This window comes from Syngnathus floridae, chromosome 11, assembly GCF_059516105.1.
Source record: "Syngnathus floridae isolate MCC-2025c chromosome 11, RoL_Sflo_1.0, whole genome shotgun sequence".
In the NCBI taxonomy this organism is placed as follows: Eukaryota; Metazoa; Chordata; class Actinopteri; order Syngnathiformes; family Syngnathidae; genus Syngnathus; species Syngnathus floridae.
The window spans coordinates 15,380,964-15,406,920 of NC_142423.1; the positions used below are offsets into that span (position 1 = coordinate 15,380,964).

The 25,957-nt window shown below is 45.0% G+C and overlaps 2 protein-coding genes across 13 annotated transcripts in view; one reads left to right on the plus strand and one right to left on the minus strand.

Moving 5' to 3' along the window:
* plekha6 (pleckstrin homology domain containing A6) overlaps window positions 1-19,522 on the minus strand; it is a 29,326-nt gene extending 9,804 nt beyond the window's left edge. Inside the window, exons 1-14 of one of the 12 annotated variants that reach the window (XM_088389065.1) lie at window positions 19,195-19,522; window positions 19,031-19,116; window positions 14,901-15,039; window positions 10,812-10,895; window positions 10,291-10,396; window positions 10,039-10,143; window positions 9,719-9,791; window positions 8,091-8,191; window positions 3,521-3,720; window positions 2,586-3,113; window positions 1,908-2,376; window positions 1,518-1,628; window positions 777-830; window positions 516-596 (exon numbers count right to left, since the gene is read on the minus strand). In XM_088389065.1, coding sequence (XP_088245191.1) covers window positions 516-596; window positions 777-830; window positions 1,518-1,628; window positions 1,908-2,376; window positions 2,586-3,113; window positions 3,521-3,720; window positions 8,091-8,191; window positions 9,719-9,791; window positions 10,039-10,143; window positions 10,291-10,396; window positions 10,812-10,861 — 1,878 coding nt within the window. In that variant the 5' untranslated portion in view covers window positions 10,862-10,895; window positions 14,901-15,039; window positions 19,031-19,116; window positions 19,195-19,522. Of the gene's footprint in view, window positions 1-515; window positions 597-776; window positions 831-1,517; window positions 1,629-1,907; window positions 2,377-2,585; window positions 3,114-3,520; window positions 3,721-8,090; window positions 8,192-9,718; window positions 9,792-10,038; window positions 10,144-10,290; window positions 10,397-10,811; window positions 10,896-11,756; window positions 11,893-14,900; window positions 15,040-19,030; window positions 19,117-19,190 lie in introns of those variants that run through there. The other 11 variants (XM_088389064.1, XM_088389069.1, XM_088389062.1 and 8 more) reach the window with 11 other exon arrangements.
* An 812-nt stretch (window positions 19,523-20,334) lies between these two features.
* LOC148391418 (uncharacterized) lies at window positions 20,335-22,385 on the plus strand. Its single transcript, XM_088389743.1, has 2 exons — window positions 20,335-20,650; window positions 21,159-22,385. The coding sequence occupies exons 1-2, from the start codon at window positions 20,437-20,439 to the stop codon at window positions 22,010-22,012; spliced, it is 1,068 nt and encodes a 355-aa protein (XP_088245869.1). The 5' UTR covers window positions 20,335-20,436; the 3' UTR covers window positions 22,013-22,385.
* Window positions 22,386-25,957: the final 3,572 nt, after the last annotated feature.

The window sequence follows — 25,957 nt, forward strand, 5'->3', positions numbered from 1 at the left end:
GTAAAGCTGTGGCTTGATGACGAATCAACTCATCTCGTTTTGACAAACAAAAAATCCAGACTCGTACTCAATCGGAAGAGTGACAGAGCCGTACGTGCCTACTGTATATGAACCTACAAGAAAGTGTGCCATTTGCAAATATGTCCTTCCCATTTTGCCCACGTCACAAAAGTGCCATACACAAAAATTGCGGCTATTTTGGAAAACGGGACCGACCATGTGATGGAAAAGAGAAAGCAAAAAAGGCGGGTGACAGAACGCCGCATGCAGACAAAAACACGACCAAAAGAGAGGCAGGCTTAGGGAAGTGTGGTTTATCTGATGAATTGCTGCACTTTGGCCTTGGATGAAGGATACAATTGATTTCCTTACTGTAACTTTTGTACAAAAGTTCCAAAATAGCATCAGCGTGAGAGCTGTGATTCTTTCTATCTGGTGCTCAACAAAGCAGTATTGCTCGCTGAAGCCTGCCTCCCTGCTGCGCTCTCTCTCTCTCGCGCTCGCTCCTCTCTTACTTGAATGCAGAGCTTTGCTGCAGAGGAGGATCTCTCCACCCTTCGGGTAACCATACCAATTAAGCGGCTTCCCTCCAGCACCTGAAGATTCAGCTCAAATGACATACACCTCACAATCACAACAACCTGGAACACCTTGCGCTTTCAATTCAATCTTTCCTCAATAGGGGAAAAATGATGGCTGGATGAAATAGTCATCATGTCTGCACGAAACACTGGGGATGGCATGAGTTTACAGACAATGCAGATGTGCATGCCTACCTGCTGGTCTAAATAATCCAAGTTGCGTTGGAGCTGGAGATCTAATATGTCGTCCTGAACCGTGCGGCAGCAATGGTGATCAATAGGGTGGGTGAGCACACAGACACATACATATGCAGCAGCAGCAGCATTTTCAGATCGGACACAAGCAGAGCAAACAAAGCCCCCCATCGCATCACAAACAAATGTGGGGTGAGGACTCCATAAAGCGCTCTTGCGGTCGGTCGCTCCCTCGCTCGGCCGGGTTTCGCTTCAGACAACGTCATGACCAACTATGGTTGCGCATTACATTGCAAAGATATTATTATGTGGTCATGAGTTGCAAGGAATCTTTCCCGCAAATCAGTGATTTATGGATATCAGCCATACGGTACGGTATCTGTTTGGCATTCTTGGAAAATCCCTGGTATCTGCTGGAGCCAGCACCCATCACTAGTAGCACCATTCATGCATTGATGCATCTACCACAATTGCTGTTCTCTATCTTCAATCTAAATGTGAACTCTAAATGAGCATTGTTTTTTCAGGCGCTCACTCACTCACTCACTCACACGTGCACGCAAACATACTTGAAGGTCATAGGACAATGTTTGGAAGAAATTGCCGTCAATATGGCTATGCGAGAGACATTAGCAGCTGCAAAACAAAGCTTGACTACATATATTTCAAAACAACGGGCCTACCACCACTTCACTTTCTTGATCTTCTATGATGCCCTCTAGATTGAAATGCAGCACGTACCATTTTATTGTGGATGGAAGGGGAAACAGGGTAGTTGTGGAGGTGGTGGAGGTGGTGGTGGTGGTGGTATAGTCCTTGATTTATGGACCTCCTATCACCAGAGTAGTCATACTGAAGGAAGGGAAGACCATAATGAGGAAAGAGGAAGATGAAACCAAGAGTGACAGCAAGGACGTTAGACTGGAGAAAGGTGAAAATGCTCACAACATTAATCTTTCATTCTCTCTTTCATCTCCATCTACTATGCTTAACACAGAAACAAATCTGGAAATGAAATGCAGGCATTTGGTTCGTTTGGACATTGGTTGCGCCCGCCGCCTCGAAAAAACATGGACGGAAAATTCCAAAGCACCGTCAGTCGAGTGTACGATCATCCGCAATCTTGCTCACCTTTGGCGAGCTGAGCGATCTCCTCAGGTTATAGGCGGACGGATCGGCATAGATCCCGTCTTCCCTCGTTCGCCCCGAAAAGCGGTCAAAACGTGCCGATGGTGATCGAGCCGGTGAGGCAAAGTTGTGCGCTACTGGCGAGTAGGCCCCCCCGGAGGACAAGGACGGCGACCTGGGCACAGACCTGGAACGAGGCTGGATGGAAAGGCGTCTCAAAGACTTCACGTCCACGCCGCCGTAGTACTGCGGTCCCCAAGAGTCCCTGGGATACGCTTGGTGAGGCCCGTCCCTCAGTGAGCGACGCTTATCCTCGACAGCCCAGCGGTGGTCGTATGCCCCGGCGGCCGAGCAAATGCTGTCAGGACGGACTCCTGGTGGGTACAGCGGGTACTCCTCCAAATACTGGGGGCCGCCACTGGGGTAGCCATAGTAGTTGAACCCTTGGTTTGCCGGGTAATAATGCGATGGACTGAGGGAAGGGAGGAAAAAAAAAAATAACAAATCCGATGAGATGCGAGTGAGGAAATGTGTCAAACACTTCTTCATACTCAAGCAGCTAACCAGCTAAACGAAAATGGGCTCTTCCAAGATCCGAATGATCGGCAAGCTTGGAGGAGGGAGAGGTCCCCAGCCAGCCCGCCAGCCCGCCATTAACTTTGTTGATGTTTACGTACGTACCTGTTGATGTCCTCCTGGGACACCATGACCCGCCGCTGGTTGACCCAATGCTGCAGTTGCGCCATTGAGCTTTTCCTTTGGGCCACTCTCTCGGGGCCAGTCCTAGGAACAAAACCTCTTCTCAACACCACGTTGGGATGCTGTTCCCTGGTGTCATTGGGTGGCTGGACACCCCCTCCCGCTTGTCTCTGAGGCGTACCCGTGCTGTGATTTTGCGCTTGAGGGGGTTGACTCTTAGGGTTTTGGGGTGTGGGGAAATGATGACCCCAACCGTTTGGATTGTGGTTGCTTTGAGCATGGCCACAGGCAGGCCCTCCACCTTCGTCTTCCGTTTTTCCTCCGCAGTCCTCTTGTCTGGCACTGTTGTTCACTGTGCTTTGATCGGAACAAGACGTTGACAGTGGCGGCGTTTCCAAGTGGTCGACCCCATTGTCATTTTGGTTTGCCGTTATCTGTTGTTTGACTTCTATTTGCGGGTCGCTGTCTCGAGTAACCATGGTCCGCTCTGGGCTGACGGCTGTGTTGGATCTAAAAAAGAAACAATAAAACAATAAATATTCCATGATACGTATGTGTCCGTTATCTGTACCACTTGTCTTCATGAACTGGAGCACAGTGGACTTTGGGTTGAGGGCTGGGCTGGCCTACGCTTTGCACCGCTCACCAAGCAATCGTCACAGAGCTCCACCACTTAGTGTACAAAGTAGACTGCGGGCAAACGCCATGCGCCGTGTCCATTTTGTCTTTCAGTATATAGACTATATATAGATGGAAGGCTGCTACAGACTGAGCAGCCAGCCACCATTGCAGTGCATCCTTTGAACTGCACTCATTTCAATTGCCGTTATTGGTATACGTTCTGATTCCATCAACGAATGAGTGTATTTAATACGCAAGTTAAGTTGGTTGGTTCTGTGTCGGTGCGGGTGCGACACCTCTGCGATGGATTAACGTTGACCTCGGCGGCCTGGCTCATGGCTGTGATCCACTCCTTCTGTTCTTCATAGCTGTCTGTACTGAAGTAATATGTCCTGGTTCCAGCATGTTCCGCCTGTACGCAAAACACAACAGGAGCTTTCAACTCCCCATTTTCTTCCTCTTCTTCGTCTTCTTCTTCTCCTTCTTGCAACCACACCTAGGGATGATGACAGAACAAGAACAGATAAGAAAACAAACGAAGCACACGCTCGTCAGCGTTTCCGTTCAAGTCATTTGCAACAAATTCATCCCCACGTGCACGGGAGATGTTTGCTCAGATGCAAACGTTTTTATGCATGTGCATGAAGATCCCAAAATTGGATATGGAGCATCACAAGCATCTTGACAAAAATGGGTTTGGATTAAGCAATAAATATTTTTTAAAAAAATCTGTTATGCATATTCTTTGTGGTTCTCTTGTTACTATTTCCAGAAATAACAATAGTAGCATGCACTATCATGTCAATACCAGGCATGCGTATTTGCACACACTCAATAAGAGAGAGAGAGAGGAAAAAAAAAAAAAAAAACACCACTTGTACCTACTTTACTTTTATAGCCAAACAGGAAACAAGGAGTGAAGGCCGGCAGACCTCACGGGGATGGGTAGGAAGAAGAGACAAGGAGGGGAGGGGAGGGGAGGCAAGGTTACACGTTAGGATTAAAAAGGTCTGTTGGCTCGAACGATTTGCACGTGTAAAATTGGAAAAGTTCAAGCTGTGCTATAAATCCTGCTACGTCAACGCTTCCTTCCCGTTGAAAGCACTCACACTAGCAATTGTTACAACTACCACAGGGAGGAAGCAGAGCCAAACAAGAGAATATAGCGCCTAGCACGGAAGCATCTTCCATGGCAATCTTTAGTTGATATTTGGACCACATTGTTTTCATTTTTACCACTAGCGTTCAACTCTTTGGGCTCACTTATAAACGCCTTTATTTATTTTTTTCAATGAGGAGAGGAGAACAATAAACGAATCAGGAATACACTCTATACATTGTTACTGTGGTAAATGACTATTCTAGCTGCAAACGTCTGCTTCTGAATGCAATTTCGACATCGAGGCCCATTTCCAGCCACCACTCTTCGAATACGGAGATTGATATGATTTAGGGCTATACAAATAAACTTGACTTGACTAGATATCTACGTATACTATAGATCAAATCCTTCAAGATTAAAGGAGGAGCACCAGGAGGAAATGATGTGAACTCATTTTCTTGTTCCAGCTTGGAGCACTGACATGTTCCGCCTACTGCGGTGCCAGTGCTGTGCTGTGATCTGATGTGATGCAATGCAATGGGCAGAAGGACGACAGACACAGCACCACCCAGCAGTAACCTAGCAACAGAGGAGGGGCTGTGTGCACATGAGCGCGAGTGTGTGCATTGGTGTGCGAGTGCATCTGTGCGAGTGTGTGTTTGTTCTTTGTTCCTCGTTGTTCCTTGACTTAACCTTCACTGAATACAGAAGGAAGGAAAGATGCAATGGTACTTGACCGGTGGGAAGCGACGTGGGGCGTTTTTGGCGGATTCATCGGCTTCGTACATTCGATCACTCCGATTGGCTGATCGCTAGCGAATAAGCGCACGGGGCAAGAAGAGGAAATTACAGAGCAATGGAAAGCCTTGAGAATTTCACTCATTTTGCACTTCCAGTGTCTGGACTGAAGAACAAGAAGGACAAAGGATTGCCTCACCTGACAGTTCGTTGTGGGTGAAAAATATCCTATAATATATCAATAAAGATGCTTTTGATTGTATTCATCTTTTTTTGATTCATCTTTAGCCATCTGAGATGGGTTTTTTCTGCTAATCACAGCAGATAAAAATAAATAAGTCGATAAAAAGGTGCGACTATTTTGTTCACACGCTGACACTTGAAGGATGTGAGGGTGAGGCATACTTGCACGGCCCACACAAGTCATACAAACACACCCATAAGTTTAACAAAAGTGCGCTGGAGTATTGAGTCAAACTTGCACACTCACACGTACACTGCGCTGGCTAGCTGGCTGGCTGGCTGGCTGGCTGGCTGGCTGGCTAAGATGTCACAAATCTGCAAAATTCCAAATGGTTTACCGACAACGGCTTCAGGCGGATCGCTTTCAGACACATTTTAGGAAGTATGAATTAAATCAAAGATTGGCTAGGTTGTGTAGCTTTACACTTCATGGGTGATCAACTATTTGTATACGATTGATTACAAAGTACTACGTATATTTCTTCACCTAGAACTGAAATGCTTTCAAACAGGCAGTTGAGACGTTTTTCCCGCAGAAGATATCCTCTGGCTATGGACACACCCCTGTCTGAACGACTGCCACTTTGTAAAGTTGCAGGTACAACAGGTTTGGAGAACTGCACAATAGACAACCAGAAATAAAACAACTCTCGGTATGAAAGTCACTCATCTGTGGGGATGCGTTGGACAGGCGTCACCATATAACATGAACACAGATTTCATTCAAGTATGTCTGATGAGATGAAGAAAGATCAACACCTGTTCACACCTGCTTGCTTGCTCCTTTTGTTAAACAAACAAACAAACAAATAAATATTACTTTGGACTGAAAACAGAGGTTTGCTTGCTTTCTCACGTCATCTGTGAGTCATTTGTCATAATTCCATGTAAAAGGCAGAAGCAGTTTGGAAGCTACAGGTTGGAACATGAGCCTTCTCAATGACAGCCTGAGGGAGATTGGGAAACTTCCACATTGTTACGTCACCTCATCTGTACCCTGTACAGCATTGTTGACAAATGACCAAAAGCACCGTGACGAGAAAGAATAATGAGCTCAGACAATTTGGCGTGTAGCAAAGGAGGAGCAATTCTTATAGAATGCGGGAGTGAGTGGGAATACACCAATCGTACCAATCAACGCAAGCACGGTGATAACATATACTACCTGCGGTACATTCAAAAGCCAAATGTGGCCAAATGGGAGAAAACCATGCGAAGCTCTCTTCCACTGTGCTGCACATTTCAAATCAATGTGTGTCATTGCTGGTGCAAAAATCAATGATGTTTCCAAAGCCGCAGGGTTGAGGAAGTAATACTTTCAATTTACTCTGCACTGATTCATGATAACAGAATTTTGGGGGACGTGAAGGAAAGGTAGCTTTTCTCACTCACAACCTTCCCGTCTCCATTTCTAATTGGTTAACGGTCCAGAGGTTTCTGCAGATCAACACCGTGGTTAACCCCAACATTTGCAGCAAAATTGGTGCCGTTAATTGACGTCAACAACAAGCAGCCTTGGCCAGATGCCAAAGAAACAGGCCACCAGTTCAGGGTGTGTTTGTAAAAAAACAGCAACCCGAAAACATGATGTTAGCACCTCCACCTCACAGTTCTGTTGTTTGGCATTCAAATCAGAGCTGAAGCCTTCTTGTTTCTGTCTTTGTGCGGCTTTTCTCCAGGTGCTCCCCTCCCACATTCCAAGTACATGCATGGTAGGCTGATTCAGCACTCCAAATTGCCCCGAAGTGTGAGTGCAAATAGTCGTTTGGCTATGTGTGCCCTGCAATTGGCTGGCAACTCGTTCAGGGTGTCTGAAGTCGACTGGTGGGATAGGCGAGCCTTGTGAGGAAATGGCTGGCTGGATGGATAGATGGATGGATGGATGTCTACTGTTTGAGAGTTTTTGCCTATGGCTACGACCTGGCTTTGCAATTCGTAGATGATGTTCATGAAGTTAAAGTGTCCCGTCAAATAAATAAATGAAATTTGCTATTTATAGTGCGTCTTGATCCTTAAGCCCTGGGAATAGTGATGATTCACTCTACTCTATCGGATTGTTTAAAATTAGACAAGCCTTTCTGTGATCTCGATGTAACTGTCACACTTTGTTCAGCTTAAAATGGACTGACATGACTTCAAATATCTTATATTATTGACCTCCTTGTGACATTGCATCACTACATTTGACTTGACTTTTTAGTGCATTTGTGTTTTACTGTGTGGCCTTTAACATTGAAAGCTATTGAAAGTGGCGATCATAAGTTGATCCCTGTTAATATTAACTACGGTGACAGTAAACAGAACTCAGTGTCCAATCAGGAATATTGATGAAATGAACCCCATGGCAGGCAGGCAGGCAGTCCATGCTAAGTGTATTTGCCGTACCAGATCCAGCTGCATGTGTACAAACGTGTGTGTGTGTGTGTGTGTGTGTCTGTCTGTCTGTGTGTGTGTGTGTGCGTGCGTGTGTGCATGTGTGCGCGCGTGCGTGTGTGTGTGTGCACGATGGCTACATGTGCTGGACTTTGCTCCCATGCTGTAAATGCAATGAGAGTCAACAAAAAGAACTACATGTCCTGAAAGGTGAAGGAAAGTCATAATGACAAACACTGACCGCAACCAATTTCCAGCTTTTGGTCGTTTTGTGTGTTTCACACGGATGCTGACACGCAAACAAGATATTATGTCCCATTCCTGACGTGAAGTTTCCGCAGACCTCTTGACACTACCATCTGTCTGTCTGTCTGTCTGTCTGTCTGTCCCCTTGCTCGGGATATACTGACCTTAAAGGCAAACTTGCGGGTGATGTTATCCGAAGGCTGCACTCCTCCAATCCGGAAACTGAGCAGAGGCAAACTCCCTAGAACGGCGTCCTCCTTCTCATCTGTGGAGAAGAAAACAACAGTGTGAAAATGTGCTCAAGGAACAGGTTCACATCGAGCATTGAGCTGGAGCGAAAAGTCCGGGCAAGACCGTGGCGCGTGCACTTTGAACCCCGCTGACAGTACCCATCATGTTCCTTTCAAAAAATGAGAAGCACTTCTAATGGCTCCAGTGGTCACAAATAGGAGCGCTGTAGAAAAGCACTCATGTTGAATGAATGAATGAATAATGAATGACAGCATGATTTCTTAAGAGCTCCTCAAATGGATATGATTTCATTTGTCCTTTTCTCTTACCTTCTATTCTCTGAATGGATAGCTCTGCGTGGCCAATCGTCCTGCTACTGACTGCTGTGTGTTTGTGTGCGTATTGAGGAAGAGCGAGAGAGCGAGAGAGCGAGAGAGCGAGAGAGCAAGAGACAGACAGAGGGGGAGGGTTTGTGCAATCATACAATACACTGATCCCTCCTCTGTGTGTGCGTGCATGTTCGTCGTGTGTGTGCGTGCGTGCGTGCGTGCGTGTGTGTGATAATGATCAGCCCATATGAGTCAGTGCAGCAGGAATTTCGGGCACCGCGGCGCAAGCTGTACCTGCTGCCGGTCTGAACCAATTCAGCGTCGAGCACACGCATGGCACGATATCGGGACACGCACGCCTCTTTCTGACTTTCTGCCGCAATAGAAGCAATTACTGCCTACTATATTAAACGTTAAAGATTGTTTCCTCATTCAAGCTGGTGATCAAAATTGTGACAAGCTGACAACAACTGAAAAGAGAAAGAATGTTCCCAAAAAGTTGGATGCTACAGTTTGAGTGCAAATGCACTGATTTGTCTGAACTAGGGGCACTCAAGTCGGACGAAATGTTAGCTAAGTGGATGTGTAAACGCATGCAGCGGCGCCAACCACAGCGCTGTGAGAAGCACAGGCAACTTTATAAATCACAGCAGGGAGCACAAAAGTGCTTTTCTTGAGCCCATTCTTTGCTGGCATAGCTATCACGTCGCGACGTGACACGACGACTCCGCTCCTCGCCAGGCCATCTTTTCCAAAATACAGGGAAGAAGGAAACGTGGTCAGAATGAAGAGAAAGAGACTTGGACTAAGTCATCCCAATTGGAAGCAATAAGCTTGACCGGAATTACAATTGCAGCTTGGCCAAATGATTTGGTGTGGTGATTTGTCTTTTCCTTTTCAGACCTATTTCAATACAAATGAACATACTTTGTAAATCCTCCAGTGAAAAAGGCCGCTTCGTACAAATAGAAGTGCACGGTGACTGTCCAGACCCATGTAGCATTCCCATTCGGTTGTAAAGCGGCACTAAGGTCCAAAAGACAGGTCACATACTTAGTTGATCATTTATAGAGTGGCACGTTTTGAAACGCCATCGTCGCGCTTCAGCAATGAATACAATTGTAGTTGTTTCATTATTCATATCGCTATGTCTATGATAAGCCATATTAGCTCTCCTGCTGGCTAGAAATAAATTCACCCCAGATGTTATTAAGGATGAATTTCAAACACACCTTTATAGTAGAAGAGACATCTGTCAGAGAGGACAAACCACCTCTTGTTCCATTGCTTCACTCCGCTACTGGCCTGTTGGGAACACACATGCGATGCAATTATTATTCCATCAAATTCAAATACTGCACGACCAATACGATATGGCATAATCTCATCTCTTTAAGACCTGGGTAGAATTATGATTATTATTATTTTACAGCTTGGGAACTTGTCAGTTGTCCAACATCAGCGCCATCCCGAAGAAGGCCCAGCAAAGGTTTCACTTCCTGCAGCTACTATGGCAAATACGCCAGTCTGTTTTGAAAAATAGACATGGTACCTGCTTGTACAGCCATCCTGCTTTGTGGACTTCTGCCTTAGGATTCCTGCGCATGGAGTTGGAGCGCTTCCCAAACGTAGCTGCCTTTCTGGGAGTTCGAGATGTCTGAAAGTCAGGAGGACATTTGAAATGACCAAATGCCCATTTATTCCACTATGGTAGATACGTACTATCAAGTGCTGCAAATGTATATACAGAAATGGTATTTTTTTCGGGGCACACCAACTATACATATACATGTGTGTTTCTTACCCGCGCACAAGGTGGCACTTCTTGAGACACCATGGTTGTACTTTTGGCGTGATTGACCTTCTCAGCACCGGTGTTGACTTTTCCTTTCATGGTCAAATCACAGCTCCTGACAAGAACAATCATGTCAACATGTGACATTGCCTCCCTCATCTTTCTCAAAATGCACTCAAGCTTCATGAAACTCACGTTTAAATCTGTCGTCCTGTCGAGACAAGAGCGAATATAGCGGAAAGAAGTCACATTTACCTTCCCGTTAAACTACAGTATGCTCTACGTACGTACGTACGTACATACATCATTGACATTGCGTTGCAGTGCTACAGCTTGTTATTGTGGTTTATTCCTTCAGCATCCAGAGTCGAGTAAATAAGCTCTTTGACCAGTCCTGCAATACAGGCTGATTCACTGTCCCGTTATTACTCATCACCACCAATCGAAATCGCTTTGAGAAAGTTTGGCGTGTGAAGAGCTTCCAGCACTGTGATGAAATTAGCAAGTGTGTGGAGAGCACGTTGACTCACTGCAGATTGGTGTGTATTGCTGCAGGTTCTTGCAGCTGGAGAGCGTTCATTGCTGATCCAGCTGTTCTACTGCCGTCATGTTGACTGCAAACAGACACATTTGCAACATATAAACAAATAAACAACAAATAAAGATGTTTCATATCAAATCGTTTACGAACGTCGGTGGCTATTTGGACGGCGGCTCGTGTCAGGGCAGCCAGCGGTTAACCGCTCAAACGTCCGTTGATGAACATGGTGGCTAAATTGTTAGGACATTGCTAACGACATACTTTTATTCGCTAAAATGAATGTAAGAGCTGCCTACGAAAGCAAGATGACGAGAGTAACTTATCCGATAGTTCACTCTCATGCCACTGCTCTAGATAGTACTCATTATCAAAGCTTTTTATCGGCATGTGAATGTATGAATTTGCCTAGAAGCAGAGTGCGAGCAGGTGTTGGGTGCATGTGCATGTGCGTGTGTGCGTTTGCTTGCATGCATATGTGTGTGTGTGTGTGTGTGTACGTGTTTCTAGTTAACCTACAAACCTATTTAGAGGCAGCTGCTAATGAAGTATATGGGTGGATAAACACTTTTCCCCAAGTACAAACAGCTAATAAGAATTGACGCCAGATGTTAAGCCAAATAACGGTTGACAAAGCCGCCACAACAACACACCAGAGGAGGAGATTGAGCCTCAGTGGGTCACCACACAAGCACGGGATATTCCTTTTCGATCCATTTGGCTACACAATGCACAGCATTGATAGCTAACGCAACAGCTTCATGTTTCCCATTGATACTGCATTGCAGTCATCTGTGACCTACAAGCGTCTGGCCATCCATCGGCTCCTTCCTCTGTCTCTTTCTCTGTCTCTCTGTCTCTCTCTCTCTCTGTGTGTGTCAGCCTCCCCTCTTCCTTCTCCCACATCCCGCCTCCATACTGCCCTGCCTCCACCTACCTGACTCTCCTGTCCACACGGAACTTCAGCATCCTCCCTTGGATCATTCATGTACAAACGGTATGGCGGACGGCACAAACAGAAGGACACAGATGTAGAAAGGAAGAGAAAGGAGGCGAGCTGAGTAAAGATGGGGAAGGGGAGGGAGTCACATTGCTGCCACCCTCTTTCTCCTTCAGACCGCATGCCTCTCTCTCTCCCCCTGGCTGCCTGTTTCCTCACCTGCCTCACCCTCTCCCTTCTCTCTCTCTTTAGTCCCCCTCCTCTCGTTGGGTCACACAAACACACACGCACACACCACAGGCACACTCGCCGGCTTCTGGCAAAGAAATGCGGAACTCAGCATATCTCATAGCTATACAGTACATGCTGTATACACACACACACACACACACACACACACACATTTATATATACGTACGTACGGATATAAAATGACTATTGTCATTGTACAACTGATTTACAACGAAATGAAGATATTATCTGCGCCACAGGAATGTTTACCTCTTTGTAACATTTCCCTCATCGGGAGAGAAGCCAGTTCTCAGATAAAGGAGGACATTCACATTTGTACCTCGGTTCCAACAGAGACAGTAGTCATAATCTCCAAATCTACAAGTTCAGCCGAAGCACCATGTGATAGATGTCTCAGGCAGGACATCTTCTATGAGGCTTAAGGCAAGTGCCCAGCTCAGATTTGCTGTATTTATGCAAACAGTCCTTTGCTTCTCTGCTAAAAAAAGAACCATCCTTTAGCTTCATTAGTTGTTGATAGTGCAGCCAATAAACATGCAGGACATTGAACTGCAGTATGCTGTAACTCAGCGGTCGCCAACCTTTTTAGCACCAACGACCGGATTCTTGTCCGATAACATTTTCACAGACCGGCTATTGTCCAAATTAATTTGACTCCATGCATTCTGTTAATTGCTGTGGTCATGGGGCTCAAAGCTTCACTTTTCCCTCGGATGGGTTGTGAGCGCATGCAGACGTGCCTTGGTGCAGATGGTGTAAATACTATGATCACGCAATTGCAATTCGAGCAGGTGCTTCTCATCACTCTGCTTACAGAAATACTCAGCAGTAGGGCAAATGACAAAGACAGCAGACGTCTGTCCCAGTTGGCAAATTCATCAGTCGGTCGATGGCATGCAGCCACCAGAGGACGCGTGCTGTCCTCTGGTGGATAAAAACAGACACACACATATAGTCAGTTCTTTTGGGTACTCAATATGCTCTGTGACAATACGATGTTTTTTATTTATCTATATTCCAAAGTTTGCACAAACAGAACATAGTGATTGAAAAAATGCCGTCCGCCTCACAGTGCAGAGGTTGTGGGTTTGATTCCGACTTTGGCCTCCCTGTGTGGATTTTGCATGTTCTTCCCGTTCCTGCATGGCTTTTCTCTGGCTAATCCGGTTTCCTCCCACGTTCCAAAGACACCATAAGCCGATTGACTGCTCCAAATTGTCCGTAGGTGTGATTGCGAATGCTTATTTAATTGTGCCCTGCGATTGTCTGGCAACCACTTCAGGCAGCGTATATCCCGCCTACCGCTGAAAGAAAGAAAGAAAGAAAGAAAGAAAGAAAGAAAGAAAGAAAGAAAGAAAGAAAGAAAGAAAGAAAGAAAGAAAGAAAGAAAGAAAGAAAGAAAGAAAGAAAGAAAGAAAGAAAAAGACTGCTGCTCCTGCACGCCTGCCTAGTGGCAGAAAATGAATGGATTGATGAAAAAAGAACAAACAAATGGAATGTCATGGAAATAGATATACTTGACTATTTCTGACATGTAGTATGTTCATTTTGCAAGGAAAATTGGCTAGACTCCTCCACTACTGCCTACACTGTATGCTCTGCCCTGAGCACATCTCTTGTAGCAGGAGTCTTCATTTCCATGAATCCCTCCTGGCCGAGCACAGGAGCTAGTCATCCGTACAGAAGGCATGACTGGCAATCATGTCGAAAGCCACTGTGCTTCAAGTGCTCCTTGACGCACCAAGAGCCACGATGGCAACTAATTCTAGAGCCCTAGGGTATTAGCCTCCTTACCAGCAAGTCGGCCTGTCACGACAGGACGGCGAGTACCGCCGAAGCCATGCGCTCACCAGATCTTCATTGGAATTGTCAAATTGGGAATTGATGCGTATGACAAATCCGAGCAGAAGGCCCAGTAGCGTGAGATGCGCTGGGTGCTAAGTCATTCATGACTCAAGTCGTGTGAAATCAAAGCGCTGGATCATTTGCATGAATGAATATCAACACATTGTATGCTCATGACAGATGTGCATCTCATTTGCACTTTGATCAAATGAATAGAAATCATGCCATTTGTATTTAGTTGATTTGATTTTTCATTTGGCGCACGTGTCCCTCGCATGTTTTTGCGTGTCCAAAGACAAGGAATGCGCTTCTTTGTGTTTACAATTCTTCCAGGCGAGCCAGCGCAAACCCGAGATGACACACATCTGTTCACGCTCTCCCACTCCTCCCCTCCCTGTCCCTCTCCACTTGAAGCAAGCCTGCCCTCCATCACTTTTAAATTTAGTTTGCATTTTCCTATTGGGCATACAATCTACCTACATCATCCAATTGAAATGAGCTCCTCAGCATGTGACAAGAGGCTCACGCAATGTACGAGCTAAAAAGCAAACATCTGATCCAAGAACTGACAACGACAAGAAAAGAAAGGATACAACTATTGGCGAAAAGAAAGAAAGAAAAACAAACAAACACAAGTTGGAATTTGAAAGCGCCAGTGCTCAACCGCATCCAGATCATGCAAAGAAATATTTCATCACCAGCTTCATATCATGGTTAACCAACAAACGGAGCCATGCTTGATGTTCACCTGCAGCCTGCCAGAGAAGGCTGGCTGCCGTCGCTATTGGACAGCGCTTTCAATGACTCGGAAACTTGCTCCAACCATCAATTCTCTGACCACACGGCCATCTCAGTAGAAGATGAATCTTTCGAGAAGTCCTTTCATTTCTTAGGACGTTCTCTGTAATCATGTTGGTCACAGCCATGTCTAGCCTGATGTCTCTCACACATGTGCATGTGATCCACAATCAAAAAGCACAACGACAAAAAAAACACGTGTGCTCCCTCCTTTCAACTCTCAAATGTACAAGTGCTGCGACTTACCTTTCTTAGTTCACGTCACGTCACGTCTCTTCTTGTTGTTTTCTACGCTCCTGCCTGTCTTCCTGCGTGCTTCCAGCAAGCTCCTACCAGACGAAGCGAGACGAGACGATGGGGCTGGGCTGGGCTGGGCTGGAATGGGCTTGTTTGGAGAAAAGCCCGAGTGGTCAGGAGAGAAAGAGAAAGTAAGAGAGCTTGAATGCATGTGAGTGCACAAATGAAAGAGAAGAGAAATTTGAAACCAGCAAGTCTCCAGAAACAATCAACCCCCCACCCTTCCTCTTCTCTGCAAGCTCCATCCCTCTCACCGCTTTACTCCTGCTCTTCTCGTCGACCTCGGCACGTTTCATACTATGCCAATTCAACGGTGCTTTGTTTCCAGGTTACACTATGTTCATTTGACGTCTTTGCCCTTCTCATTTCTTAGTATTTCATATTAGGCTTGATCTTGTATTACCAAAAATCGCATCTGGTCTTGTGGGGTTTGTGTCTCTTCCCAGCACATGTCGCTGAAAATTGGAGATGCACTTTGTCAAACGTTGCCGCTGACACCACTGTTGCATTGCATCCACCTCAGAAGCAATTGAATATCAAAGACGCTTTGCTCAATCCGAACCAATTTGTATACGATGGCCGCCAAGCAGCGTTTGGACAAAGTCATGAAAAGGGATGCGAGCCTGAAAATTCTTCAGCAAACCTCAAAGCAGATGCTTGAAAGGGTGACAATTGCAGCAAGACACACACACACATCCAAGGTGCTTGTGGAATGTATAGACAAGGCTGACATGAAGATTCTCAATTGACTACCCTTAACCTCAACATGAAATTATTGGATGGTTTTGTGCAAAGGAGAAAAGTGCAACCGCGCTGTACATTTGAACTTTACGACTTTAATGTTGTAACTTTTGCCAAAAACGCTCAAATCAACTGAATGAACATGAATTCAGACTTGTGAGCAAACGTCTTCATCTATCATGACACCAGAAAACAAATCCAATCGAATCCAGGGAGTGCAGCTTTTCATTTAGGAAATCAACAAACAAAGTTAATTGAGATCATGATGAAGCACTAATCATTTGCCCAAGGGCCAAAGTGAAGCGGTCTTTTGAATTGTGCTGGTAAGAAAGAAAACAATTAATAAAAAAAAATGCAGACCATCCAAGCAGAGGAAAGGTCAGAATGCTAGAAAAAGTACGAGACTTCTTTGATGTATGCAAGCAGATACTGACTGTTAACACAGTTTGAAGGTTTCGAATGTGCACCGTTTGGTTCTTGAAGTCTTAAAGTTCGACTCTCGATCAAACTTGGTAAAAAAAACAAAAAAATCACGTGGCCTGGTTGGAGAGACCGTGCACTGGGCATAGTAATTAGATTTGAACTTGCCAGAGTTCACCAGTGGAGAGGAAGGAGCGTGTGACTGTGATGCAGAAGGAATATGAACCACTCGTTGGTTGGGTAGGGGAGGGGAGGGGAGGGGAGGAATATACTACGTACGTACGTACATTTTTCATGCAGTAGAAAAATCCATTGCTACATGGGTGGCTGAAAATGGATTTAAATACAGAAATATAGCACATATATCATTTTGTAATATTTACTACGTTGTGTCAGGTGTCTTGACAAATGATGATGGTTCATTGGAAATGTTGAACAATGATATTTAGCGTCATGTCAAAAGTAATCATGAGATGTGAAATAATAAAGGTATAAGTCGTAGGAGTAGTTTAAAACCAGACATTGCTTTTGAATTGTGATTTCAGAATTAATGGGGGGGAAAAATGACCTGCATGAAACAGGTCTGGACGAAAATGGTTCCCTTAATATTTTGCTGCACAATCTTTTGAGGCAATCGCTGAATCAAAGGATTTTTGTACCTTTCAACAATGAGATTTCTCCACTACTCAGCAACGGCACATCCGAGTAATTGGTGAGCATTCAAGGGGGTTTTCTGTCCAATAGCCTAAATCAGGTCGGATTTTTAATTCCAACTAATCCCTTTAACTAAGGTTTAAAAATAAATGAAGATGTTTCCTCGAGAATAGATGCCCCTCTGTGCGGACGTTTAGCCTGCTCTTATTTGCTGAAAGAGCAACATCTGCATTCCCAAGTGGACGGCGGTACTAGGACTCTACAGAGGGTGGGAAGAGTCAGAGTTGTACAAATAGGCGGCTGCTGCAGAGGGACTGCACACTCGCAGTCTGCCTGTGCAACATTGCACGCTTGTAGTCAATCAGATCATCTGCAATGGGTTCACTGGGAAGGCTCACTAAAATCCCATCAACCATTTGGAGGGTGGATGATTGTGAAAAATATTCGGATCATTTAAAGAAAAGCATTTGCACTACAGCAGAAAACAATGAATATCATTAGTATTATTATTTGGCTATTCCTCGATTACCTTGTGTTGCAGTTGTTGCTATGCGTCTCCCTCCCTCCCTCCCTCCCTCCCTCCCTCCCTCCCTCCCTCCCTCCCTCCCTCCCTCTCTTGTCTCCTTAGGGAATTGCTAATGGTCTTTGTCTCTCTGTGTGACTCCTCTCCGAATCATTCATGGCCTTCTGTCACAGCTCCCTGCGCTAGCATCAATTTCATATCGTATCCAATAAGGAATATCGGGAATCTGATATTTGGTGTGTTCGGATATTACAACTGACTGCTGTCATTCCTTATTTCATGGAGCAAATGGTATCCCCCTTATTCATGCAGCAGCTGTGAATATACCAACTAGGATCTGAAAACATCCGTCTGTCTCCTCTTGGAAACACGGAGTCTGGGACTTGGGAAAGACGCTGCTCGCGGAAACCTTGAATTAAATCCTTTTCATCCCGCTTTGCTTGTGATGAGCTCTAGTGGGATGGGAGGATTGGCGTAGAATTGGCTTGGATTAGTTTAACGCAGCCATGTGGCCATCAGCACCAAAGACAAAATCTCTCGGGCTATTTTTAGCTGCAAAACGCCAACGCTCATGATTCTTTAGGATGAGGGTTCATCGGTTTCTTTGATGCCATTTCAACTCAGCGACGGACGGCGACATGACAAAGTGCAACGCGGCGCGCGCACACACACACACACACAAGCCGATGAGTCACTTTAATGAACGGACATTGGCCACTTTTTGCATTTTTGGCAAAGCTCTTTTCTCAGTGAAAGAAATGTGTTCTTTCCTGTAAATGAACACACATTTTATCGTGCAACACTTGCACATCCAGTCTGTAGAGCATGAGATAAAACTGCTTCACATATAATTGAACGAGACCTAAATAAAGTAGTGTCCCCATTTGCAAGGGTGGTGTAAGATCGTCCAACAAAAGGATTTTTGATTGGGATATTTTGTTTATCGTTTGTGTGGTTGGGAAAACTTGACACAAAACTGAGAACACATGATGTACTATTTCAAAAGACAATTTTACCAACATAAGCCAGACATGACAGCTGTGGCAGTTTGATGCATGCACAAACTTGGCCAATAAAGCTGATTCTGACAAAAATGAGTGGGACACCCCGAACCGAGAGGCCACGCACGGTAAAACCGCGTTGTCTTATCAAGTCCAGTTTCATTCCATACGAGTGATCCCTGACCAGGTGTCGTAGCACACACTGCACATCTAGCAACGCTACGGAGCCCAAACGAACAAAAGGGCATTATGATTGCAGTATTCCAATCCTGTATGCTGTGACATTTGACTAATGGGTGACTTGCTTGGGAGACGCTGGCCTGTTCCACAATTTTGCTCCCTCCGGTAACCATGGTGATGCAGAGTCCAGTCTATAGCCTTACCAATGCTGGCTTCCAAACAACCCAATTTGGGTTAAAAATTGGACTGACCTGGCCTCACATCATTTTGCTTTTTGTCGAGTTGCTATAGAGGGCTCCGGAATGCTTTGTGAGGATACAGAGGTTGGGAAGATAAACGAATGAATCATATAGATGATGAGGATGATGATGATGACGATATAGGTCGACAGTCGAGGTGTGACATCTCCGTTAAATTACAATGTGAGAATTCAGGCTTGAAATGAAAATGCCAACATGTCACATTCAACAGTCAACCAAGGCATCGATAATCATGTGTACAATGGATAATGCATAGAGGATGAAAATGGGCCATGCATTCATCATTGAAGAGATACGTACATTTGTTACCAGTCGACACACACCACAGCGGATCAATATCTGTGATCCCTTTTTTCATTCCTTTTATTTTGAAGCAGAAACCCCACCTGAGAATAGGTATTTACTGCCGTTAGCATGACCAGTCAGCAATCCAATAAGAATTGAATCGGAGGCTACCTACCTACCTACCAGCCACCTGCACAACGGATGCCACGTCTTGCTGGCGTCTGTTTTTGCCGCATATGTATTCCAAGCCAGGCATCAAAGGGCGCTTCTCCAAGCCGTCATCCTACCAACAAGTGGAGCCGTGGCTGGCTAGGAGCTAATAATACATGTACGTATGTATATCCCTCAAGAAGCGGAAAAAAAAAAAAAAAAATCAAAAGGTAGCTGGATAGGCAATAAATAGGCCAGCCCTCCTCAGATAGGGCTGGCTGGCTGGACTGAGGCGCTTCACAGCATGCCCGGCACAAAATCCCAGGGTATTAAAACATCACATGACCACCCATCTCCACCGCCAGTCACAGAACAAGTGGAGAGGAGAAAAGCAATGAGCGGGAGGGAGGGAGGGAGGGAGCGAGAAGGAAGACAAGAGTGAATGGGAGGCGGGGAGGAGGGATGTCACAGTGCTGCTCAAACCTCCTTTTCATTACAGTCACCGAGACATCGGAGGCAGGAGCCAATAATACACCAGGACCGTACCGTGCTGATTCCAGCCCCTCCCTGAGCTCAAGTGCCAACACCGAGGCAAACATGGAGGGAGGGAGGCAGGCAGGCAGGCAGGCAGGCAGGCAGGGAGACAAAAGCCAGAAAACCCAGAAGGACAAAAGAAATCCCCTGGACAAAAAACATTCAAATCAATCCTGAAAATATCACAACCTCCTGCTGATTTGAATTCTTTTTAGTGAGCTACACAGCTGTTACATTTGGAAGGTGAATCTCATCGTAACAACATCACAGTGCAGGATAAGGTCAGCATTTTAATTCAGGATGAACATGCAGCGTATTTACGCTACTCTTAAGTCGGGGTTTAAAAAAGGCATCCAGCAACCGTTGTTTCATTACACACAGTTAATGGATTCTTTGACAATGATTTAACTGCAATATCTCTATTATAATGACCTGATCACTTGCTTTATTTATCCACCTACTTTTCATGCATTTCTTTTGTAGACTCTACATCCTTGTAGTAGTTCAATTTAAAAAAAAAGAAAAAAGACTGTTTACCTTTCATGTAGATCCTCAACGCAGGATGGCGCTAGCCACTTTAATTCATGATTGTGCAACCGGCGACGCTAGAAGTAGAGAAAGGAGGGGTTGGCTTGGGCTTGGGCTCGGGGTTGTGATTGTGATTGTGGTTGTGGTTGTGGGGAGAGAGACTACATCAGAAAAGCAGCATCAAGTATTGTTTGAACGATTCCTTGACAATGTCTTCTGCTCACTTATTGAGAGCATTTGTCAGTGAGAGGCTGACCGTAGCTGTTGACGAGATCATGCTGATTTTTGAGCAAACAATAGCCCAATACGAGGACGAGCTCAAGCACCATCGCATGCTGCAGGCTTCTGCCTCTGCCTCTGCCTCTGCCTCTGCCTCTGCCTCTGGACAGCTCGCCACCAAAACAATCCATCATCGCGGATCAGGTCAAATCCATTGCTCATTAATGTCTTATGTTATTTTGCCTGTCAGTATTTACAACATAATGATTTTGCCTTGATATTTTGGGGGGCTTTGAGAGTACACGTCCATCAATCAGCAATGGAATATTTTCAACTTCTTCAAACACGGCTCCATTGGAAGACTGAGTAGTCTACAGTCATTCTCGTTTGAATAACGAGTTTTTTGTTTTTGTTTTTTGGGGGGGGGGGGTTAATCCATTTTCTAGAGTCGTCTGATCTGGAGATTATCCCAACCCCCTTCGAGTGCTGTTCTAACTCCTAACTAGCCTGTTACATGAACTGTTGAAGCCTGCTCAGATGAGAAGCCAAAGCTCACAAGACATGTCACAACCGCTTGTCACAGGTCTCACAGAGATGCAGCATCATTCAGACCGCGTTCACAGTGTCACCGAGTGGGAACGGAGAGACGGCCGAATGCTTATTGTTACACCATGAGCGTGACTTCCACCTTAATTGTTCTCTTCTATTTCAGATGCATCTGAGTGCATCCAGCCTGAGCTAATGGGCCTGAAAATCCCCCCTGTGCATCAAGAGAGCAGAAGCCAAAGCCTTGCTCCGACGCCACCCCCGTTTGTCAAAGAGGAAGTGGAAGAAGTCTGGCCAAGTCCAATATTAGTATCTCAGGGTCAAAACTCAGAAGAGACGATTGCCTCTTTGGGAAATGAAGAGAAACTGCCCACGATAGTGCACAGACAGGCACGTTCTCCTCCTTCCAATTCATACGAGCCGGTTCAAGGCCAACCGAATGAAGAAGGCTCTGATGCGTTGTTTGACTGGAATGTTGCTCATCTCCTACAAACGACAAACAACACTCCACCGGTCCTTTGTAAGGCTGACAACTTCAATAACAGCAGGAACCAAACTATTGACGGTCAGCCATTTTCGGACAGTGATCCCCAAAGTCATCTTGGCTCTTGTAATAAGGTCAAGTGCTACAAGTGCACAGTGTGTGGCAAAGTGTTCCAATATAACCACAATTTGCAGAGACACATGTCATGTCACACAGGAGAGAAACCGTTTGGCTGTATTGAATGTGGCAAAAGTTTCAATCAAAAGGCAACTTTGAAGAGGCACAAGCGAGTACACACAGGAGAGAAGCCTTTTAGTTGCATGTTTTGTGGTAAAAAGTTCACTAGGAGGGGCTCCTTGACGTCACACATGAGAGTTCATACCGGGGAGAGGCCTTTCACCTGCTCCGTTTGCAAGAAAGGTTATAATAACAGAGGCACGCTGGTAAAGCACATGCGAGCACATGACAAATTACATGAGATAAAACATAGGAAGGATTTAGCGCGACCATTTCCCGAATACCGCATCATACAATAGAACTTTTTAGAAATGCTTGATTAATACGAAAGCTGAATGAACTGGGAAGCTAGTGTCAATTGTCAATGTCAACTCAATGTTGTTATGAAACAACATGTCACTGTGAAATTGCATCATCTTACTCTCATCTTTTCTTTCACCCCTTTCAAAGTGGGTGGGATGCTGACCTTACTACAAATCAAGGTGGAATCGAACGCATGTCTACAGGGCACCTCCACAAGGGGGCGCAAAATCCCTAGATAAAAGCTCATTGATGATCTGATAACAACAAATTCTTCTGGGTAATGAAGTGCTTTTTCAACATTTACAATTTGGATGATTTGCTATATTTGAGTAGGCTTTGAATGTCACTAAAAAGAATGCTTACACTTCACTATTTACTATAACTGAGTGTGTGTGTGTGTACTTAACCTCCTCACAACATTTGTATGAAATGCATGTAAATAGCAAAGCTTCATGGTAAATAAGTGTGCTTTAATTTGGAGTCATGGAATTTCATGGAACCCGCCATTCTAATTTCAATTGCAATTCTGCACGCCTCCTGTTTGCCATCAACTTCAATTGAAGAAGTAAATTGTAATTTAGGGATTATTCCATATTTAAATTTGAATTTCATACAGCCCTGGAATGATCACCGTTGCATGGCAGACATGGCTCGTTTGCACTTACAGCTGACCCTAATACATTCAACTTTTGAACTTTGGAATTCTTTTATCAGTGACCACAATCATCATCACTAATCTCATGATTTTAGACAATGGCCTCTATTTTCCAGCGTAAACTACCAAAGCAGTCCAGCCTGCCCCTGCGCTGATTTCGCAGAGAGATGCGGCTTGACCCGGTTGAAAAAAAAACAACGAGAACACGGTCCACTGACGATTGAAACGGCTCCTCTCGTTCCATTAGAAAAATAAAATAAAACAAATCTGTGGGCCAAATCTGCAAAGTCCTGGCAGAAGGAGACATTGTTGCTGGAGTCCCCTGTTCTAGTTTACACTAAAGATGAGCATAAGCATTCAATGAGCTCATTTCTACAATTATTTGGAGAATTTGATGCTACTTGGAGTCAGCAACTGGTGAGATGCGCCCATGAGTGAGTGAGTGAGTGAGTGAGTGAGTGAGTGAGTGAGTGAGTGAGTGAGTGAGTGAGTGAGTGAGTGGCACGGCACGTCAAATAACGCACGCGCTGTGCGCCCGAACGCCCGGCCGGTGCAGAGGGATAAACCAAATTCCCACAGGAGCATACCGAGGCTACGATCATCGCTACGATCATCAGGATACGCCAGCTGCCCTGCCTATCAATATAGTATGTAGAGATCACATGCATCTATTTTCAGAGTTGTAGGAAGTCGAACCCTCTTCCAGCTGATAAAGAATTCAAGGTGATACTCAAACATTATTCTTCATTAGGACCCCCATTAGCGAGCGCATAGCATAGAGGTGCTTCGTCTTCCTGTGGTCCTCAAATGAATACAGCAAAGGGATACAAAAACTTGACTAATGTCAAAAGAAAAAACAATCATCAAGAAATACTGTCAATAAAATTCAGCAATTTAACTATACAGAAAGGTAGGAAAAAGAAAGTCAACCATGACACCAGAGTTGTCCTATTTTCATGTTAAATGTGATTTTCATCAAAGGAATCAAGTTTGACCGATTTCATCATGGAAGTGCTGTTTTTGTTTTTGTTTGCCTGCCAGGCTGTTGAATGTTGCATATGCAAATCAGATGTATTTATAGTCTTTAATTAGGGATGAATATCAAATGTTCACACCGTCAGAGAAGCACTTGCACTTCCGCTGTGATGACATGGCTCTCTAAACTCACTCTTCACATCTTGGCTATCCGTGGAAAGCCCCGTCATTAAAGCCTAGTTAGAAAAGCAGAATGAGTGGCGTAGAATAACGAATGAGAAGTGATGAAATCGTTTGCCCGTTTCCCCCAGACTATAAAAGCTTGCGCCTCGTCACAGACCAAAGACCTGCAGGGCCGCATTCCTTCCTCTGCTTTTCTAAACATGCAGTGGAAAAGTGTGGGTGTGAGTGCTGTTGTGAAATTTGGGAGAACGTGAAGCTTTTTTTTTTCTTTCCCAATAACATGTCAGCCAGAGGACTACGCAAACCACTGCTTACACAATCATCTATTCACTGTTTTTATCTCTATCTTGAAGCTGGATATACTTACACGGATACAGTTTTGTAACAGCGACTGAATCAAAGTCAAAGTCAGAGTCAAAGTCAGCTTTATTGTCAATTCCTTCACATGCCAAAGACACACAAAGAAAGCGAAATTTCCTTCCCCGCTATCCCACGGTGACAAGACATGGCGCACAATAGACAATCAAGTAAACAACAGCGTGCTGAATAAATAATGAATAAATAACACAACAAATAAATAAGAGGAGCAAAAAGGAGCAAGTGAGCGTACAGCAAGCAGACATTCCAGAAAATAGCGCAAAAGTGCAGGACGCTACGCAGAAGGGGGTAGCGAGTTCAGGGTCCTAACAGCCTGGAAAATGAAGCTGTTGGTGAGTCTGGTGGTGCGGGAGCGCAGGCTCCTGTACCTCCTCCTAGAGGGCAGAAGGTCAAACAAAGAGTGAGCTGGGTGACTCACATCACTCACAATCGCGGTTACCTTGCGGGTGAGATGGGAGGAGTAAATGTCCTTCAGGGAGGGGAGCGAAGCACCAATAATCTTACCAGCCGTATTCACTATGCGCTGCAGGGCCTTCAAGTTCTGGTCAGTGCAGATACCACCCCAGACAGCGATGCAACTGGAGAGGACGCTCTCAATAGTGCCACGGTAGAATGTAGACAGGACTGCCTGAGGAGCACATGCACGCCTGAGTTTCCGCAGGAAGTACAGGCGGCGCTGAGCCTTCCTTGCCAGTGACGCGGTGTTTGCCGACCAGGAGAGGTCTCACTGAATCGACTCCTCAATACTATTACCGCATCTCCAAATCATCCCCTCAACCCCTTTATGTGTGAATTATATTTATTATTATTAGTATTATCATTATAGCATTTTTTTTTAACACTGATTTTACACCTTTGTCATATCTTGCTTTTCATGGTAATGCCACCATGATTGTCAGGATCAAGATCAGCAAAAGGATCAGCAGACAAAACCAGTGAGGCAGAATATTGAGTCTTTTCTCGCGAGGAGTGCATCCAGACTTACAGCAATCCAAATACACTAAAGGTCTGTTACACCCCCCACTCTTTTTATTTAGGAAATGCCCTACCCACAATGTGAGACTAGCCCCTGGGGTGGGGGAAAGCGCGGGCTTTGTCTCATAAGAGAAGAAACAAGATTCTATGTGAAAAAAGAAGTTCCAGACAAGACACCATGAGAAAAGAGTGCAAAGACAAAATGCTATGTGAAATAAGAAGTCACAGACATCAACAAAATAGTTTGAGCTATCAACAGCTTTCTTGGATTCCCAGAGATGAAGGTCAGGAAGCTCCAGACAGCATCGTATGACTTGTTGTGGACTGGTGGACGTCTGCAAGGCGAAACAGCAAGCATTCTGTGCAATAATTTTATTAATAAATACTCATTAGGGAACGCATGATAACATATATTTACAATTTATCCAACAATGATAAGGGTGGAAAAGTTTGATATGTAAAAACATTTTTAGCACTAACAATTGTTTTACGATTGTCCTTTAGCTGTATAACTGGTTTCAACATTTAAACAAATCGAGAGGGCATGATTCGGTTATGGTGTAGCCCATGACTGGGGAGGTGTAGCAAGCCTCCCTTGCCTCTTATGACCCGCACATCCCTGCCGTGTACTTCCCCCCTGAGTCGCATTGACCCTTCCGTTAACACCGCTAGGTATCCGGGTCAAGCCACTCAGGGCAGAAGAGCTGGGGATAAATCCTCCCCAATCAAACTGAGAACCAGCCGCGGTGAACCGCTGCCTTTCTCCTCTGATCAG

Excerpts from the sequence above, each read along its gene's own strand:
- LOC148391418 (XM_088389743.1), top strand. The coding sequence starts at position 20,437 with ATGTCTTCTGCTCACTTATTGAGAGCATTTGTCAGTGAGAGGCTGACC. Across the intron at positions 20,651-21,158 it reads AATCCATCATCGCGGATCAG|ATGCATCTGAGTGCATCCAG; the intron begins GTCAAATCCATT and ends CTTCTATTTCAG.